At 48.7% G+C, this 21,073-nt stretch overlaps 1 protein-coding gene across 1 annotated transcript; it reads right to left on the reverse strand.

Annotated features, from left to right (window-relative positions):
• Positions 1–3,907: 3,907 nt before the first annotated feature.
• On the reverse strand, positions 3,908–20,112 carry RCC1L (RCC1 like). The gene is made up of 11 exons (XM_040533022.1): positions 19,766–20,112; positions 19,033–19,162; positions 16,504–16,632; positions 15,562–15,628; positions 14,416–14,467; positions 12,987–13,071; positions 11,851–12,032; positions 9,560–9,644; positions 8,366–8,539; positions 6,946–7,031; positions 3,908–5,329 (listed from the first exon to the last, which is right to left on the reverse strand). Exons 1-11 carry the CDS (start codon positions 20,060–20,062, stop codon positions 5,252–5,254), a joined length of 1,365 nt encoding a protein of 454 aa, XP_040388956.1. The 5' UTR covers positions 20,063–20,112; the 3' UTR covers positions 3,908–5,251.
• Positions 20,113–21,073: the final 961 nt, after the last annotated feature.

The raw sequence follows: 21,073 nt of genomic DNA on the forward strand, positions 1-21,073 counted from the left end.
CCAAACGCCCAGGATTGCCCATAGTCATAGCATTGCCCCAAATTTCCAGCAAGCAGAGGGGCTCCTGGTGCAGCATCTGCCCAGTGTGACCCAGGGCCTGCCCCTCGCTGCTTCGGGTGGCCCAGCAGGGCAGCCCCAAGGGCGCACAGACCTTGGGGACCTTAAAACCCCTTGTTTAGGTACCACTGTCTCTGTAAGTGAGCGAGATCCCACTCCCAACCCCCAACACCCACCTGCCTGGCAGAGGCTGGGGACGCGGACACCCTCGACCTCCCGCAGCCCTGCTCAGGACCCTTTCCTTTGGTACAGTACAAAAAAAAAAGCATTTTTATTTTTTTCCCCCCCTTTAACTACCAGACTGATGCAAACCAAGGCAGGGGCTCACCCTGAGCCGCAGGAAGACCGGGGGAGGGTGGGGGGCACGTGGCACAGGCGGCCCCTGGTGCATCAACACCTTCGTGCCCGCCACTGCTCAAGGGGACCGGTCTGCGGCCAGCATGGTGCCCCGGGTGCGATGCGTGGAGCTGAGAAGTGGATGCTTTGCTTTCCCAGCGAGTGCACACGCTTCTTTTCTTTGCTGGTCTTATGCTGAAAAGCTGAGATTTATGTACTGTATGGGGAAAAAAAAAAAAAAACACACACAAAACATACACAGGAAAAAAAAAAAAAACAATGTTCCAAAACAAATGACAGTATATTTTGTACTTTGTAAAGTGTTAATTAAAATGAAAAAGAAAAAAAAAATGAAACATACGCTGTCTGCTTTTGTACTGATCAAACTGATGAAAATAAAGCAGAGCTTGGCATTGTCTTTATAAGATGTAGCTCGCTTTTTTTTCAACCCCTGGTTGCACTGGGCTGTATTCGGAGTCTGGGGCTCTCGGCGTCCCATGGGACCAACCTCAGGGTGTGCTTCAGCCCCGAGGGCTTCTCCATGCCCCAGGCTGCTCTCGGGGAGCCCCGAGCTTGCTCCATCCCAGAATTTAGTCTGGGATCGTTAATCTGGAAAATTTTCATCTGGCAGCAAGCACCAGGTGTTTGTGACATGCAACCTTAATACTTTGCTTTGAGAAAAAGCCATTGCAACAGAAAACCAGCTCCCACGCTGCTGTGCAAGCTCATGGTCTCCCTGGTCCGTGGCTACCCACAGAAGAGACTGGGGTTGGGGGCGGGGTAAATGTGCACGATTTTGGCTGTAGAACTGGAGCTTAGACTCCTAAGACTGCGTGTGCTGACGGTGCCTTATCATCAGTGGTTGTCTGCCTTTACCCAAAGAGGCACAGACGCTGGGGGGTGGCCCAGCACACCATAAAAAAACACCACAAAATCTGGAGTGTGATGAGTCACGCCAAAGTAACATCGTTCCAGCGGTGTTTTGAACACCCCAGGCTAATTATTAGTTCTCTGAGTCACTTGTTTTTGAAGGATCCTGTGGAGAAAAGAGCTCACCGTAACGTAGCTGGTGCCTAAAATAACTTTGGTTTCGGGGGCTCTGATGTGTCCCATTGCCAGGCTGGCTATGGCGTGGAAATTCGGGTGTGAGTCCCTCGCCCTGCCCTGCTGCAGCCCACCAGGGTGCTCGGGATGGTACGTGCACGGCTCTGCTCAAGGCTCGTCCCAGGCTGCTTTCAGGCTATTTTAAGCCCGAACTGACAGCGCAATGGTGTTTGGAGGGCGAATTACTCTTGCTAATCAATGCAAAATCAAGGAGGTTATTTTAGCTCTGATTTGAGCTGCTCCCCGTGCGTGTCCTGCGCCCACCCCTTGCTGCAGGTATGTATATTTAGGGCTGGCTCGTCTGCGGCTCTGCAGGACGAAATGGTGTAAAGTTGCCTCCCAGCTCATCGCTCCCGGCTCCCCAAAGGGGGCCTTGTGCCTTGGCAGCACTCGGACACGGCCCTGACCTATCTTGGGGGCGGCATAAACCCCTCAGGACATAGCTTCCTTTGACCGGGGGGGCGAAAGTGATTATTTTTCTATTATTTGCATCTTTTTTATTTTAATATGTTTGTTTTTATTACTTTCTCAGTAGAAAACCAGTGCAGGGAAGGTTGCTGCTGGTTTATGAGGATGCTGCTCGCTAGTGCCAGGCCTGTGTGTGTCCTCGGGCAGACACCACGCTGACCATGCCACACGCTGGGCAGGCGCAAAGACACCAGCTGAACGCTGCCCTCCCTGTGACTGCTGCTTGTAGGGGCTGGATGGATTTTGGTGTCCTCAGTGTCACGCTGCAGGCTGGCAGGGAGCAGGGGGGCTTCTTTCCACACCTTTGGGCTGCAGGACACGAGGGGCAGGAGCTGTGCTGCGAACACCACCAACCCCTCTCCCACCTGCGCTTTGACATTCACAGAGGCCTGCTGGTAATGAGGAATTGCAGCGCTGCAGACAGGAGCCCCATTCTGCTTTCCATTATCAGCCTGAGTAGCCTCCTGCCACCTGGATTTATTTCCCCAGCAGCCAGAGGAGAAGGGGCTCAGCCTCAGCCCAGTGCTGCCATCACAGCTTTCAGCAGCTGTTAGGACAAGGGGTGTGATGAGCAGCCCGGGAGCTCAGCTCATCCCTTCCCTCAGCACTTCGGGCCTGACGTGGGACATGCCGAGGTAGCTGGAGGCAGGGCGGGAGAGCAACCCCTGCACGCATCCTGCGGGCAGCCGTTCGGCCGCAGACCACGGTGCATGAACTGCCAAGCAAGTGCAGTATTTCACTGGCAAGTACAAGGGGAACTGGGGTTGGTCCCGGGTCTCTAAGCCAACCCCTGATTTTGCAGGCAGTGCAAGATGCTGAATAACAAAGTGACAGGTGCCACATCCAGGCTAGCGGCTCTGAAAAGTTCTAGCCTGATCTCAGGGCTCTAAACACTTCAGCAATGCCCCCTCTAACCAAAACGGGTTGGGGTGGTATTTGCCAGACCACAGGTCAGTGCCACGAACTCCATTCCCACCACGCTGTGCATTAGCAAATGCCCATGGCCACTGCAATGAAATTGCAACCCTCCCCAGTGCATTAAGCCGTGTAACACTTCTATTTAGGGCTGAAGACCTTGCTGGCATTTGATTAACACACAGACTTTGCAATTTATATTGCAAATTTGCAATTTGCAAACTCTGTCTTTGCACAGCAAGACTGCAAGACAAGCAGGTAGGACATGGCACAAGGCCCCAGCCCAGCTGTCCAAGAGGCCCGAGCAGCGCTGCTGGCAGAGCAGCTGCAGGCCTGCAGAGGGCCCAGGCACCGACCTGCAATCCTGCAGCCCCATCAAACAGCAGTATGCCCCAGGGAGTTGCTACAAACACCTTTCCTGCCACCCTTTTTTGTATTTATTTCCAATGCCATAATAAGCTTCCTCATGTAAACAGGGCACAGCCGCTCCCAGGAGGCCAACACAACATGTTTGGGCAGCTCCTGCCCAATGCAGAAGGTATAAATCAAGGCTCACTTAATGGGAAGGCACAGCAGCGAAGTTCTGTCACAATTTAACATTCACTCGCTGATTGCTCTGCCTCAGCCCACCACCACAACACAAGGTACACAGTGATGTTAAGAGCAGCACGTACAGAGGGTTGTTTGCATACTTTGTTTCACCTTCCCTACAGTTTATGCAAAGCCCTCCATAAGTTATTGCCTTAGCATAGAGCTTGGCGCCAAGCTCTGATCGGGCTAAGACAAAACCAATTTGGTACAGAATTCCGGCTAATGGAGCTAAACCTAAGTACGTGGTGTCCTCAGGGGCAGGGCTACACAAGCAGTAGGGCTCCTCCTGGTGCAGGGCTCCTCCTGTCTCAGGTGACAGAAGTTTCCTGCCACACCACTCCATACCAAAATGCCAAAGTTTAAATGCAGACTGCAAGACAGAGCAGCCCGTGTGAAGTCAAGTAACATTTCCATTATTAAGAAACAAAGATTCAAAGACTTAACACTCGCTTTATTTAAAACAATTGCTTGGATTTTGCAAAAATAACTTTTTTTTTAAATAATAAAATTAATTTTTTTCCTTGACAAAGCAGGAGTATCCCATACATAAATGACACAGCTATGCCTGAGGTTGGGAGCATTTCACAAGGAACTTTCCCACACTTCTGTGTGAGATTTGCTGAATGCCTGCTACAGGCACATCCAGCTGCTGCTTCCCATCTCCTTTAGCTTACTGCATCCTAAATGCGCTTAACGCAACTTCTCTGCTAAGAAGGCACCAAGAAACAAGGCTGTGCTTACTGCCCGCTAAGGCTCACGCACTGCAGGAAAGCCAGGCTAAGCCAAGAGGACTCTTTGCAACTCAGAGCCACCGTAACCCCAGGGACGAGAAGGACTGCCAGGACTCCCCAAAAATCAAAGGCAGCGGTTTGTGATCAGCACACGGAGACCACTACGTGACAAACAGTGAGTGCTGCTTATTTCCACTGCCTGAACATCAGCCCTACGTGCAGTTTGGAGGGACCTTTGTTTCCAGCCTACTTCCATAAACAGGCTGGGCTGGCCACTGCCCTTCGGCCTGTGCTTCCACAGCAGCAGCATATTTATCTTTCCCTGTGGTCTTATTCAGCAGCACTTTCCCCCTGCAGACAAATTCTCACTCTCCCAGTCTAACAAACGTGTTCCCTGGATGTTCCTTGGCTGTTCAGTCTTCAGAGCGCACGCAGAGCCTGTGACAGCCCGGGCCACGGGCACGCCACCTGCCTGCAGGCCCCTGGCCACATCCAGCTTCTGCAGAGAACAGGGGCCTGGGCAGAGCACAGCTGGTAGGGGACACCGAGCACAGCTGTGCTGGACTCCAACAGCCAGAATGAGTTTTCTTCTGCATAAAAAACTAGTAACTACAAAGCTTTCCCTGGGGAAATAGCTTGGCTCAGTCCAATGCTGACACCCCAGAGCTGGTGACAAGGAAAGCACCCGTCAACGAATGCCCTGTGCTACAGATTTCACCTCACACCAGTCTTCCCTGAGGGAGATCTCTTCATCCTTAGGCACAGGACGCACCAGCTGCGGGCTGGGCCTCAGCCTCTTTGGGAGTTTGTCAGGAAGCAGCCAGAGCACTCCGTGCACTGCTGCCCTCCTCAGGGAGCATCCTTCCCTCCTGCAGCCAGGCCGGAGCATTTCAACAATGCAGAGATGAGAGCACACCCAGGCACTGCTAGGGCTGTCCCTGCTCACAGTCACTTCTTGCCCGGTTCCATGGAGCGAGTCTTCCTTTCCCAGAAGCTCATCACCGAGCTCCCCCGTCTTCAAAGCGCAGCGCTGAGGCCCAGCAGCATTGCTAGGTGAAAGATTTAACCATGCTTACCATGTGATCCACGCCACACGCAACGTCCACCACCTCACCGGGCACAGTCACCTGGATCAGAGCACAAGAGCAGATTATTTCTCAAGCTGGTATCTTGCACCCAATATTTCCTATTTCTCATTCTTCCTTGTGCTTCATATACCAGCTGCTTTTACAGGAACTTGTATCAACAGACTAGTCATCTTGAGAACCCAGAGAAAGCAAGATCCAGCACCAGACGTGCTTGTGCATCAAGCTGCCAAATATTCCCCTTTTCCCCTCCCAGGAGGGCACAAAGCTTTGGAAGGACAGAAAGCACCATCCCAGTAGCAGCCAGTGAGGAGAACAAAGCCTCAGCCCATCTGCTCAGCAGCAGCATGACCAACCAGAGCATAATGCAGACAAGAGGAAGAGGGCCTGCCCAAGCCCCACAAGGATTAGCCTCTTCTCTCATCAGCAAGGACAGGAGAGATGCAAGAGCTCGGCTTTGCCTCAGGCAGTCTTTGCTTTGATGCTAAGCAGACCCAGCTCACCCACCAGTACAGTTTCAGTTCTTCCACTTTAAGTATACTTACAGCTCAAGGAAAGCTGAAGCTACAAAGGGCAAGATGCAAGCTTTTCCTCTGAGCTAAGGGAATGTAGAGATGGCTAGCTCTGGAGTAGAATGTGACAGGCAAAAAGCCTGGTAACTGCCCTTGTTTCTGTTACACCACTGTACCATGATACTTCGGTATCTCCTGTAGGAGCTGGCTGTTGGAGGGAGAACTACCGTCAGCGTCCACCTAGGGAAACGTGGACACTCCACGCTTGGTGCATTCAGAGACCCCACTCAGCCACAGCGGTGTGATTTCAGTCAGATGCTCCAGAGATGGTTTTTGGGGTTCCTTTTTAAAAGGAGGAGAACACATGCCAAAGAAACATCCACTGCGAGTTCAGGCACACAGAAAGGGACTGCAGGGTGGTCCAACTGGTCGCCTCCCTCCTCTCTTACGTGGCCCCTGGTGGAGACTGGGAACATCTGTTGGGCTGAGCGCTGAACTCCAGAGCCAAGCTTTTCTACACCCCCAGTCTAGCTCTCAAAGCCAACCGAGAGAAGGGAGCGGAACCGTGAACCAGCTACGAAAACAACTCAGTGGCTCAGCGCCTCCTGCTGTAACTACAGCCAGCCCAGTGACCCACTGCCACAGATGCTTGGCTTGGAAAAGGAGCAGGGCCAGGCAGCCCACTGCTATTTGGTCCTGCTGCCAGCACAGCCTGACTGCCACGACCAAAACATTCACCTAGTTAGATGTGAAACAAGTCTTACGGCTCACAGGTGACCAATGCTGGCGGTTTTCTTTGCAGTATGCATAGAAATGAAGCGCAGGTTAGAGGGGAAGGGAAGAGGCAGTAAGGCTGCAGACATGAGGAAGATGCCATTCCTGTGGTTCAGGAGTGATGGCACAGCACCAGGTCCTGCTTTGGGATCTGAAATCTATACTGAAAGAGCAGAACCAGAAGACTCAGATTTACTGAACACCTCCACCCCTAGAGCACACTAGGCAAGGATCTCTGGAAAAGAAAGCAGTCCTACAGTTATCTGAGGTTTCTACTTCTTCCAAAATTACTTCAAACTATGCAGCAAATGTTTCTTGGCCTCACAATAACAAAGGCTAGCTAAAAAGTACACTCTGGGTCTTAATCCTTACCCTCCATGGGAAATACTGGTCTTCCATTCTTCCAATTCCCAGGCACCCTCTTAGGTTCTTGCCCCATACAAAGAGTTCTCCTCTGTCTATGTAGAGAGAAGAGGGGAAAAAAAAGAATAAAAATAGTTCTTTTTTTTTTAATGAGAGTGGTCTATTTGTGATGTTGGCAAGTGTGACTACAGCGCTGCTGGGAGTATAAAGGGTTATACATGCAGCGTGAAAGCCCTAAAGTTCAGTTCCAACCACAATAAATGTGCTTGTGCTTGGGAAAAGCGATGCCTAACGAGCAGGACAAGTAGCAAGCTCTGGGCACAACTCTGCCTTTGCCTTCCCTTCTTACAGCTCTTGCTTTGGAATTTTATTTGAAGAAAGAATGCAGCAGAAGAGATTCCAGGGAATCATTTGTAGTGAAGTGAATCAACTGCACTGGAAGTTAAACAATTACAGCTGACCCCCACGAGCTATCAGCACAGCAAACGGGGGTAAACAAGGCAGTGAAATCCGCCCCAAGCCATCACCTGCCTGACAGAAGTGACCTTCTAATGGTAACAGGGAAAAGAAAAACGCTTGTATTCAGCTGTATTGGAGAGAGACCATTTTTTAAGCTTCTCAGCACACAGATCTCAGAAGTCAGCTCCACAGCACAGACAACTAAACCTAAAACACCACCAGTACCACCTAGTGTGTAACTCTTCCTGGCTAACGGCAGACAGCAGTTACAAGCACCCTATGACCAGACTCAGTGTCACACCCACAACTTTCCCGACAAGGACCAAGCACATCAGCACCGAGCACTTTTCATGAGTAAGCTATTACTTTTGCTGACGAGCACACAGGTTCTGTGTTGCTGCCCCCTGCTGCCCATTTTTAAGTGACCTTCACCTTCAGAACTTCCCTTTAAAGACAGGCAAATACACCGTGCACATTCCAGACTGTCCTAACTTTAGCATACTAGAAGTGTAGGCCTTTCCACCTGAGCCTGCTAACTGAATTGGTAAGAAGGGGCAAGAAACCCCGACATCTCCCTCTGATTTAGACTCATTTTTACCTTGCCCATTTATCGCATGTACTCCTTTTGCTGCTGAAGTGTAACTGACTGACTTACTCTGTACAAGGAAATTAAAAAACCTTCCTGGGTTTCCTGTTTGAGTTTTTTTTTTTTGTATTAGGGTTTATTTAAGAAAGCGTTATTCTTCTAAGTCAGCCCTAGAAGTGACAAGTAGGTAACAGCCCTACATTCACCTTGTAACAGGCTCTGTCGCAGCAGTACCTATGCTTAGAGACCACGCTGAGAACTGTGAACATGCTGTCTGTCCCTCCTGCTGCGTTCCAGTGTGGTTTAAGGAAGACTTTTTAGCTTTCAAAGCTGCCAATAATATAGCCACATGACTTTCTCCTGACAGTAGAAGTAGAAACTTACTTGTAAGTGCTGCAAATTGGCTGAGTCCACAGCGAACATGAGCAACGCGGACGTCCGGATTCAAGTCTGACCAGCCAAAGAGGCTGGACGGGATCATCTCTGGCACCGCTGTTTCTGTTAGGTTTGGTCCTTTCCCAAGAATTCCATATCCCCAGACAAAAACATTTCCTTCTTCTGCATCACAATAAGAACACATTCTGTAACGAAGTCTGCGCTTGTGAAATTCACACCATGACCAAAAGTTCATCTGATCCAAAAGGTATGCTAATTCTGCCTCCTACAGCAGACTAACTCCTTTTGAACATTTAGAAGTAGCAAACAATGCATCTCCATCCGGATGCCTTATTTTTTTCCTAAGCTGTGTAAGCCAGTCAAGCTTCATGGGGGAAAAGTGACGACATAGTGCAGACTGGGTAAAATACTTCAGCTAAAAGCTGAGTTATCATCACTGCTTTCTCCTTTGAGGCACAGCCAAAGCAGCGGCAGGTTGGTGGCCCTGCCTGGCGTTCTGCCTCAAGCTGGGTGCCTGGGAAAGGCAGCAGTTGGACAGCGTAAGACAGAATAAGCTGCTACGACTGCCAGCTCCACCGCCTTCATGCTAGCAGCTCCCATGTCATCCCAGCAACAGCACCGTATATATATAGGAACCTCTTCATCAAGATGATCCTTTCCCTCAATCCCTTATTGAGCGACTTTCAAGCTGTGCACCACTGGCAATCCCCAAAACTATTCCGTAAGAAACCTGCTGCAGTTTCACTGTCCTCAGAACTCTGCTTTCCAACCTGGTTTATCAGGGTTTATTTACATGTCAGACTTATACGGAGTCTGAAGGGATGTTCTCCCTCTCAAGCATTGCCTTCCTTCCTATATTCATCTTCACACAGGCCACACATGGCCCACGTGATGAGAAAACAAGGGATCAGAGCAGCAGGCAGTGACCGTGCTCTCCTAGCTGGCACAAGCACCACCACCACCACACACACGCTTCCCAGCAGCACAGGCTAGAAGAGATGCTCCATGGTTCATGCAGAGCCTCTCCAGAACGTTTTCAACCACAGTGTTCTCAGTCTCCCAGCTCTCCTCACACAGAGGGCGAGCCCTGCTTCCAGCGAACAAGATGCCCGCTCCAGTAAGTTACAGCCCACCCACTGCAGGGCCCTGCATTAAGGAGGACAATTGTGGAAGTGACCTGACCTGTCAGCACAACATTGCCCGTCCCTCCACACGCCGCCTCCTTTATCTTCCCAATCTTGAATGGCAAGTGTCTGGGAACGCTGACCTGAGGTTGCAAAGAGTCGTTACAAAGTACTAAACTGGAAACAAGACATACATTTTTAACTTGTTCTCTGGTTCTGGTTAGAGCTTGCATACACTGACAACTTAAATGCAGACAGCCTTTGCTGCCTGAATAACAGAACGAATGCAAGTCCCAAGACTAAAAGAACTACATGAAATTCATTAAGGTTGAGAGCGCAGACATACCAGAAATAGCTACCCAGCACAAAGCCTACACGGGGCAGCAAAGCTGGGAGCACTTAAGGCCTGCTGGTATCCCCAGCTCTGCAGGTCACAGAGCACCAATGTCAGTACGTGAGCACCCTGCCAAGGCCTCCCAGTGGGCAAAGTCACCGAAATGCTCTGCAGCGGCATTTCTGAACACACAAAGGAAAACCACCCAAAGAATATCAGTCTTATTCAGTAGGGTTTGGTACAGCAGAAACCTACAGAGCTTGCCAGGTGTCACTGACCTCAGACATCACAGGTAACACCCAGCTCTGCAATTTCACAATCTGGATGTTATTTATGTGGTATCTAGAACTCCAGCTTTGGCAGGCGTGCCACTCATCTGCCTCACACCTCTCCGACCTCAGTCAGGAGCACGCATCCAGGAAGGTGCTACGCTACTTAACCCAGCCACTGTCCTCAGGCCTCCCGGGTCCCGGCAATTAGCCCTGCAGTAAGGGTAGGTCAGGAGTAGCAGGGGACACAAAGGTACCTATTTAATAAAAGCCACGCTAATGCAATTGCCTGCTCTTAGCCTTCTGCCATGAATATTGAGTATTATATTGAGTATTATGAATTCCCTGACTGTTTTCTGCACTACCTCTAGGAGACCAACTGCCTGATGACCTCAGTACTGCAACACTTAGCGTTGAGTCAGCACTATATTCTTTCCCCATGTAAGCTTGCTCCAAAAAAAAAAAAAACACAACTTGTATCTTCAAAACACTGGGATTTGTTTAGGAGTCAGCTATAAACCTACTGAAGTAGCTGGTGAGAAATTCAGGCCCAGAGCATAGAGCTCAACATTATGAAGTATGTAATTACAGAAAGCAGCTTCTCTGCTGTATTATACGTGTCTCAACAAAACCTTGATTAGAGTTTATTAAAGCAGCTGAAGACCTAGCAAGACCCTCTGCGTACAGTGCCTTCAATGGATTCTTCTGCAATATACTTTCTTCTTTCTACAGATCTTAAGAGTGCCGCAAAAATCTCTGTTCAAAATTTACAAGTAGCAAGATTGTAGTCCCCATGTACACTAGCCAACAGCCCAATATTCCATCCTGCCGGTCACAAAAAAACATCAAAAATCTGAAAAATCAAAAGGCAATTCCCCTTTACTTCCCTTTAATATTCATCGTAAGTGCCCAAGAAACTACGACAAACAGCCACAGAACCAGTTTATAAACTCTCAATGAATTTCCCACTCAATGTTGACAGTGAGTGAGAACCAATCCAGTCCGTGGGGTTTCAACCTCAAAAATCAAGTTACTACACTTCTGGGGCTGGCTATTTAGCAAGGTGCCTTTATACCTCAAATTGTAAGTCGGTGGCTACAATGACAGCATTATTTAAGGCAGAAGGTACTGGGAATGAATGCTGCTGTGAAGCACACTTTCAAAGATGTCTTGTTTTATCACCTTCCTTTTTATCACCAGCTGCTTTCTGGGGTGGGGAAGGAGTTCAGGTGCTCCTTTACTGTGTCAGACTCTAAAGAGAACCACACAGTCCCTAAAGAGGGAATAATCCCACCAGGGCTGATTGGAAGGCACCTCCAAGGGTCACCTGGACCAAAACCCTGCTCAAAGCAGGGCCATTCAAAATTCTTGATTAACCAGCCAAAAATCCTGCTTCTTCTGTCCAGAAACCAGCACAAACGCTCAAACTGGATCTCACTTGGTGAGAAGTCAGCAGACTGGGGATGAGGTCACAGGGCGTGCTCTTCCTTTGTAAGAGACAGACAAACTGGCGTGAGGTAACCCAAACTTCTCTGCCTGTCGCTAGCTAACATACTGCCCTAAAGCTAAACAACCATTTCAGACAGGTTGGCTTTATAAGCACTGGGAAAAATCAGCCTGCTACTGGTGTTAGTTTATATTGATTTACACTGCTGTCAAATTAAAAAAACACGCATAGCTGGGAGAAATGTGTAATTTTTAACTGCAGCGTAACAAACATGTAAACCCCCCCCCCAGCCAACTGACCTGCGTGGTTTCAGTGACAGACGCCAGCTGCAAGTATTCAGAATTCCCCCAGCCAAAGAGGTCTCCCTCATCTGAGACAGCCAGACAACAGTCCCCATAGGAAGAGACCTGGATAATGTTCACTCCGGCGATGTCACCACCTAGCTTCGTAGGAATACTGGTGATATTGTAGTGCCCAAGGCCTGAAAGGAAAAGAGGAGAGAGGTGATCAACATTTTTTTTTCCCCAGACATACTTTAATGCCCACATCGGACCATTTTGTCATGTTACAGACCACTCATCTTTGTCCGTAACAACCAGCCCCAAACACCAGCTCTGCTAACCAAAGCTAGCTCTCTAGAGTACAAAGTAATTTTACACAATCACACCTGGAAACCAGTCTAGGCTCTGGGCACTCGTCTGCAAGCGTTTGAGAGCACTAACCAATCCGGGCAGTTACCCTGAGAGAGGCAGACTTCCATAAAGCTGCTGCACTGTGTCTTCTGCGAGGACAACCATGAGCGACAGCACACTCTGCAATCATTTTAGACAACAACAGGTGAAGTAGCAAAAGATGCTGGGAAGCAAGCACACTGCATGACAGCTGCCTGGACAAGAAGCCAGAAAGCAGATGACAAACAGGATGGGCTGCAGTATGCCTGCAGGAGAAAACCACAGGAAGAATCCAGCTTCAGGAGCAGCAGCAGGACTAAACAGTAGGAAATGCTCAGATAAAGTCCTCTGACAGCAAGAGCCAGGCCAAAGATCCCATACTAAGACAGCAGCAGCCACACCAAAGGTCTCTGTCAGTTCAAAAGGAGCAGGAAGCAAAACAGACCCTGAAATGAGCATCATGAAGCAAGATATGCACAGAACCAGGGAGCTAACTTTCACGTGCCATTTCCACATCCCCTCTCCATTCAGACAGTAAACACGTTCTCCTCAAGCTGCATGCCTGGGTTGCCAGTATGAGACAAACCAGTTCATTTTTAGGATGCCAATGTGGTAACCCAAGAGCATTAGGAACATCTGCACACAGCTGGAAACACACCAGCTCCTTTGCATCCACACACGGAGACCAACATCCATCACGAGCTCTGGATAAGGACAGCTCGTTATAGTCAGTCACTAGAATGCAAGCTGAGCTCAGCTCCTACCTGTTTGTCCATCAGCTCCCCAACCGCACGCAAAGACCGTGCCTTTCTTGGTTCTAAACAGACTGTGGTCCTGGCCACACACAACCTGCACACAAACAAGAAGCCAGAGCTGGTCAGGAAAGGTCCCGTGTTCAAGATTGATTTAATGAAGCATTACAGGCAGACAAATGGAGCAATGAACCCCTACAATGCCCAGCAGCACAGATTTTGACCTTTCCCTGCACATCCAGTGGCTCCACAGACAGGGAAAGCTACGAACAGCATGAGACAGCACAAGAAACAGAATTTTCTTCGTGGAAAGCGTTGCTGCAGCTGACTTGGTCTCAGATCCAAAACAAGGCTTAGTTAACAGAAAGCTCAATTCAGCAGCGCAACGTAACAGAGCAGTAAAAAAGAGCTCTCCCTTCCCAGAGTGCTACCACGTGGCTCCCAGTGCCAGCTACAAACTGCCATTGATCCCCTGCCATGAGTGCGCTCTAAGAACACATCTGTTCTCAAACTGACATTTATGTTGAATCAGCAATCATGTCTGGCATAGGCCTGGCCTAAGTTAAAGCCAATGTCTTCAAAAAACAGAGCCTAAAAATTAGCCAAAGATTAAAGGGATTTAACCCACAAATTAAGAAATTGACTACCAATAATTTTAAGCATGTAGGTGCTGCAAAAGTACAAACAGGAATCACTTACTCAACTCCCTTCAAAAAAATTATGAAGAGCATAAACACAAGTTTATGAGCCTAAATCAAGACTTAATTAGGATGTACCACGGTGGACTCTCATACCGCTGACCTAAATGATCCTTGCCTTTGAGGACACTGCCTGGGCCAGGAAAAACATACACACAAAGTACAGTTACAGCCGCACAGCCATACTAGTGAACGTCTCCCATGCCTGGGAATGCTGCAGCGGTGCAAAGAATCGGTGTCACATACACTGCTCTGCAGTCCCTAGGCAGATCTCGCAGCTCACCTTTGATATGGGGAAGACAAAACTCAAGATAAGGCAGTTCCCAAGTGACCAGGACTCCCACAGCCTTCTCTGCCAAGCTGCTCCCCAGCCAGCCAGCCCCAGCATGTCCCGGTGCCCAGGGCTGTTCCTCCCCAGGGGTAGGACCCAGCACCTTCCCTGCAGGACTGCAGGAGGCCACTGTCAGCCCATTTCTCCAGCTTGTCCGTGGCCATCTGGATGGCAACACAACCTCTGGTGCTTCTCCCATCTTGGCATCATCTACAAACTTGCAGAAGGCACACCCCACCCCTCCAGATCATTAACGAAGCTGCTGCACAGGACAGGGCCCAGTACTGACCCCAGGTACACGGGGATTATCGGCCTCCCGCTGGGCTTTGTGCCTCTGACCACCGCCCTCTGGACCAGCCGTTCAGCCAGTTTTCAACCCACCTTCAGAACTACGTTCAGAAGATCCTCTTACCTGGACAACTCTGCTGTCGAAATCATTCAGCTGGTGAATTAAATGGCTTTCACTGGACACCACCAAGCAACAACCGAAAAGAGAAAAGGCAACACAGCAGAATTCAGAGGACTGCAACTGGTAAGTGTGAAGGTAGACCTGCCTCTACTGAAAGCCCCTTCGCCAGGACAAGAGAGATTCTTTCACATTCTTATATGTTCAGAAAGCACAGTTCCACTCTAAAATTCATTCTCCTCTTTAAGAAGTTAAGAACTGTCACTACTTAAATATAATCTTTTATTGGAATTGGGGGTTAGAGCAGTTCTCAAACACCTTCCCTAGCCTGGGATGAGCACAGACATTTGTTAATACTGCAGCACCTATACAACGCTACGCTTAATTACAGACTGACCACATTTAAACCCCAGAGCATGCAGTGTTAGCATTCGTTTTATTCTTCCATAAAAATAGGAGTTCTGAACAATCCCATGACTAAATTCCAGTATCCAGGTGAAAGAGAGCTAGTTAAATTACAGCTATTTTCTTAAACTCCAGAGGCCAAGTCCTGTGGATCTAAGAGCAATCAGCAAGATCTCCTATAGGCCCTGCCAGGGAATCGGTAACTTTCAACATATTCCCACTACCCACTTACATCACTAGTGTCTTATCAAGTATTTTGAGCATATGCTTTGGTGCAGTCCACAAAAACACTACAAAGGAAGAGCTGTAGAGACTCAAACGCAGTTACAGCAAAGAGACTCAATAAAAAGATCTCTCTTTCATGATTACATGGCATTTCTAACACCCTCAGAAACAGCACTTGCACACCCCTCTGAGAGGCTAAAGGGAAAAAGGACCGCTAACACTGATTACCTCGGGCTAGTTACAAAGGTTGGGTTTTCCTCACCATGCCCTGTGAAAGCTGTCAGATGCCGACAGCTTTTTCTATTTTATGAACATGGTCAAAGAGCACTCGTGCCCAGCTTGGGTTTAAAGCCAGACCCTTTTTATGATGTCTGCAGCATAAAAGCCTGTTCTCAGACTCTTTAATCTTGAACAGTACCCTTGTACCACCAGACTTTTCCTACCTCCAGGTTTTACTGAAGGGTTATTTTCATGCAATAATGTTTTTAACATTAAGAAAGCTCAGATTCTTTGGATTCTCACCTGTAAATTTCATCTTCAACAATCTTCCGACCACACTGTCCATAAGAATTGTTTCCCATGGTGAAGACTGAAAAACAACAACAAAATGCACGAGTTTTATTATTGCCCAGCCTCATGAAAGCTTCTTTGCAGGTACACAGAATATTTTCATGAGGTCCTCAGCACAAAAGGTCAAACACGGTACTGTAAAAATTGGCATAAGCTTTCTTCAAAGCAAGTCCACGTAAATCCAAGTGCCCAAAGCCATTTTAGCCACCAATATGTTGCTGGTAGTGCTGCAGGCACGAGGCAGTACCTGGAGCCCAGTGGCTGTTTTTCACTAATTGCCTCGTTCATCCTGCCGTTGCCAAGGAGACTCCGAAATAGATCAGCCTCCCACAGGAGCATTCAGTCCGCCAGCTCACCCAGCGATAAGCAGCACTGGATTGCTCTGTGCGGCGCTGAAGCCACTACACCAGAGTTACCAGAGACATGGAAAGCCAATTCACAAAGCAGATCTTCTGTATGAAGGCCTATTAATTCATGGCTTTTATAAATGCAGCACTCAGGGGCTCCATGGGGAAAGTAACACACAACTATTGGCATAGCCATCCAAAACGGAATTCAAAAACACACCTGCCTGAACGAGACAAATAGCCTACACTTCAACAAGGCCTGGGGCTAAATAAACAAACCGTATTTTGCAATACTTGTAGCGAAAAAGCATCCGACGCATTTACAGCTTGAGCCAAACAGCACGCAGAACTCGACACCTGGTTATCAGCTGAGGCCTCTCCCTCCTGGGAGCAATCCCATGAAGGCCAGCAGCTACCTGCACTACATTTACAGTGCAACAGCCCATCTGGGGTCTAGTTCTCCAGGATATAAGGCAATCCTTCTCAGATTTTTTTAAATGAAAGCATAGTCAGGCATCCCTTGTCACCAGAGCAGGCAATACCATACCTCCTTCGCTGTCCGTCAGGATCAGGGAATGGGCTCTGCCGCAGGACACCTGCAAGACTCGAGTTTGCTGTGGCTTCTCCAGTGGTAACGGAATTGGAGATGGTTCCAAGACATATTCGTAGCCTTTAGCTTAAGGAACAGAGAAAAATTAGAAAGTCAGTGGATTCTATAAAACAAATTCATCAAATATTTGTTGATTACATCGTGCACACACAAACTGATCCCTATTTTGTTACAAAAGCAGACATATTTTAGAAAGCCAGGATGCTAAACGAAATAAAATGGCAACTGATATTCACCACTGGGAGGAAGAGATTAAAAGAAACAGTGATGACTGAAGCCAAGAATCATAGCCTAATCAAAAATCCTAGAGACTGAACAATATTAAGGCTTCAGGTGGCCACAACTGGGAAACTGAGGCTTTCAGACATGTTCAACCACTTTGGTGAATAAAGCTGGATTACTAGAAAGCCTAACGCTAAGCACAAACTAACGTGCTCTGTACAACTGGGGATATTGCAAACAAGGTATAATATCAGCAACTACAAAAAGACAGCATGAAAGGCAAACAAAAAATCTTAGGGCTTCATATTTAAAGAAGAGCAGATTAAAGACCCTTTCAGAAATAGGCATGTAAGAAACATCAACAAGCAGGGCTCCATGAGGGATAAGAGATCTAAGGTTTAAGAAAGAAAATGACAGACTACTCCAAACAGATTTAGTAACCTGAAGAATATGCAATCAGTTATGGTCAACTGGGGAAAAAAAACAGCAAAACATAATCAGTACTCAGCAAAAGGTTAAGGTGAGATAAAAAGCTTTGGTATCAAAGAAAACCACTTGAACAAGTGAAAGCAAATCCCAGAAGACCTGACGCAGCATTCTGCTCCCATGTAGCAGCATTTTAACTAGTTCTCACTGCCTTCGATTAGAAAAAGAAACAGAACACCTACACTACTCTTACAGTAAGACACTACTTGATGCGAGGAGAGGGGTCACAACCGGCTGTTTGCAAGTAGCCTGGCACACAACGCAGCAGGGAAGGAAAGACAGCAAGGTCTGTATGTGTCTAAAGAGACATGGACATCACAAAGCAAGAGAACTTTTCCTTCTCTCTCTCTCTCTCCCTCCCCCCATGTTCCTTCCAGTTGAGCCAGCAAGCTACTGGAATCTGTGGTAATGAACTCAGTGCCATCACTGACGATATCTGAAGGATCTTGGAGGAAGAGAAACAACAAGGTAGCTAAGGCAGGGAATGGCTAGCGTAAAATGTAAGTAGTTTAGCTTAGAAACAGCTGAAGTTAGACCATGAAATACAACGACCTGGAAGCTGGCAGGTTGTAAGTTCTCCTGGAAACAGCTCTACACAGACATGGCATTGGAACAAGCAGGTAATAAACCAAGTAACAAGCAACTTATCCAAAAGGAAGCTTGTCTGAGTGAAGTTAAATACAGAGTAGCAGCAATCTCACTACTCTGCACATCATTTTCAGCAGATCTCCCCAAACACTGTACACTCCCTTACTTTGGGCTTTAACTGCATAGTTATTTAACCTGTTTCTGTATCCTCTAGCAGAAATAATTGATTTATCGGAGAAAAACCAAGAAAAAGACAGGACACACCTGAGATGTGAGCAGTTACAGAACTCAGAGTAACAGCTGACACCTTTAAAAGCAAAAGGTGAATGGAGGCTTCTGTGGTCCCATCATTTTCCAGTTGCTGTTTAAGCACACACACCTGCTGCGCACACGAACTCTTAGAGCTCTATACCAGATTCTAGCAGCAATACACAAGAGTTCCACTGTAAACTTCAGCATTCTCCATAGCAGCAATCATTTTCTTTTGGTTTGCCACAACATTTAACCTTTTGCCTATAAAAGGTACACCATACCTTGATGGATTAGGCTCTTACAAGGCATGAAGAGGAAATAAGTGGTTTTCTGCACAGAAACCATCTTCTTACATATATTTGAAAGTTTATGATAAGACCAAATGATTGAATAAAGTGTTTTTCCTACAAAATGCGATTTTGTATTAAAACAAAAAAGAAAACCTACAGCTTCACAAAAGCCTCCATTGACTTTGCCAGAAGAATTCTGTGGGAGAGAGTTAGTTCAGAGATGCAAAAGCAACAGAAGTGAGCAAATCATCTTGCCAAAACCATTTTATTAATGAGCCCACTACACTATGCACTATCAAACTACAGACCCAAAGCAGCACCCTAACCAACAAACATGGGCTTCTGCAGAATAACCAGTTGCTTCCACTTTAGTTATATACAGGTAAGGACGCAAGTGCAGCATATAGAACAGATGGATCTCTCAAACAGTTATAGTGAAAACAACAGCCACATTAAAATATATATGTGTATATATATATATATATATATATATATATATATATATTTAAAAAGAAGTGAGGCCCTGTGATCTGCATCAGGGCAACCAGTACATTTCCATGCCCCCAACCCATACCACACGTATCCCGCAGTGCTGCCCCGTCAGTCTTTACAAGACCTCGATCCTTACTTCTGTCTCTTATGCTCCTCTGAAATCCAAGCTGGGAGTCCTTGTTCAGCCCCATGCCCCACACTTTGGTGATGTCAGTGGTGTTAGAAGACAGCAGCGTGAATCCATAACCACAGGCAGCAGAGGTTATCTTTGAAGGCAAAAAAGAAGCACAACATTCAGTAATAAAATACTGTTTATAAAAATAGGTTCCACTCCAGACTGTTTCGTCACTAGCAACTCTTTAAGCCATGTCCAAATGTAGCCCAAATTCATAATCTTTGGGAAAACAATCAAAAATAACGTTTAGTGTTTACACCATTGTGCTAACCACAAGCCTAACGTTACTGCTTTCATGTTTTGCTTTTGTGTTTGTACAGTTGCTTTTGGACCCATTCAGACACAGCAGCAAAACCTATTTGCTGACCCACATCAGTGGATTTAAATAATAAAAAAGGGAAGATATTAAGGGAGTAACAGCCCCGTTTTGCTCTTTTTGCCCGAGGAGGCCCAGCCGTTCTGCCCTGCCTCAAGTCGGTGAGCAGAGCACGAGGCCTGACGCACGGAGGCAAGAAATACGATTTCTAGCAGAAGCTTCTATTTTCCCTCAAAGAACCCCAAAAAGGTATTGAAACCGTCCACTCCTGCTGCGATAACCAACCCCCCTCCTGCTGTCAGGGGCCTGTCGGGAGAACACACGCCCACCCACACCTCTATCGCCTGTCGCGACAGAGTGCCCCCCCCCCGCAGGCACCTTCCCGTCCGTCTCCAGCCGGTACGGCGTCGGCTGCACCCGCCGCGGCCTCTTCCAGCCCGCGTCCGGCCTCACGAAGCTGGGGACGCCCAGGGCGCCCGCCAGGCAGAAGCCCCAGACGAAAACGCGCCCCCGGCGCCGCGCCGCCTTCCCCGCGTACTGGAACACCGGGGCGGCCTCGTCGGCCTCCCGCAGCTGCCGGGAGCTCGGCGGCCCCGCCGGCCGGGCAAAGCCGCGGTGAGAGGGTGGCGGCGGCGGCCGCCAGGCCCCGCTCAGCGCCCGCCTCAGCGCCGCCATCGCCGCCTCACGCGCCCGCCGCCATTTTGTCGCCCCCTCACCCACCGCCCCTCTGCGCGTGCGCCATGCGCGGCGCTGTCCCGCCCTATGGAGGCGATGCCTGTCTTAAAGCGGCAATGCCGGCCCTTCATGGAGTCACAGAATCATTAGGGTTGGAAAAGAGCTTTAAAATCGTCTGGTGCAACCACCCCCATACACCACTGTCACCCACCAAACCATGTCCCCAAGCACCACGTCCAACCTTCCCTTGAACACCCCCAGGGACGGTGACTCCACCACCTCCCCGGGCAACCCGTCCCAACACCTGACTGCTCTTTCTGAGAAGAAATGTCTCCTCATTTCCAACCTGAACCTCCCCTGGCACAACTTGAGGCCATCCCTCGTGTCCTATCACTGGTTATCTGTGAGAGGAGGCCGACCCCCAGCTCCCCACACCTTAATTTCAGGGAGTTGTGGAGAGCAAGACCCGTCATACAGCCCCCCAGCATAAATGGGAATCCCAAATGAAATGCAAACCCAAGCTCAACACAGCTGGCACGGCTGGGTGCGGTGTCACCCGCGCATAGTCCTAGTGTTGTTCTCCATGTGGTGTGGCAGTGCTGTCCCAGCACTGTTCCCTGCACTGTCAGGCCGCCCTATGATGGCTGCCGGCCTCCCGGCATGGTGGCCCTTGGGCTGTGAAGCAGACAGAGAGATGGGCTGGGCGCTGCTGAGCAGTACCAGTGGCTGTGGGGAGCCCTGCAGTCCTGCTCCACTGGCAGTACCGTGCGTCACCCTATTCCCCTCACACACCACCATCATTTGGGGCCTCCTCATCTCATGGCCTCCTCACCTCATGGCCTCTTCATCTCATGACCTCCCTGCCTCATGGCCACCCCACCTCACGGCCTCCTTCAAGGCTTGGCTTGCCCCAGCAAATATCACACCTGCACCCCCCGCCCTGGTTTCCCACTAGAGGGAGCAGAGAAGAAAGCTTTCATCAGAGAGCTGCTGTTGTTTAACCTCCCCAAC

Source organism: Cygnus olor, chromosome 20 (genome assembly GCF_009769625.2).
Source record: "Cygnus olor isolate bCygOlo1 chromosome 20, bCygOlo1.pri.v2, whole genome shotgun sequence".
In the NCBI taxonomy this organism is placed as follows: domain Eukaryota; kingdom Metazoa; phylum Chordata; class Aves; order Anseriformes; family Anatidae; genus Cygnus; species Cygnus olor.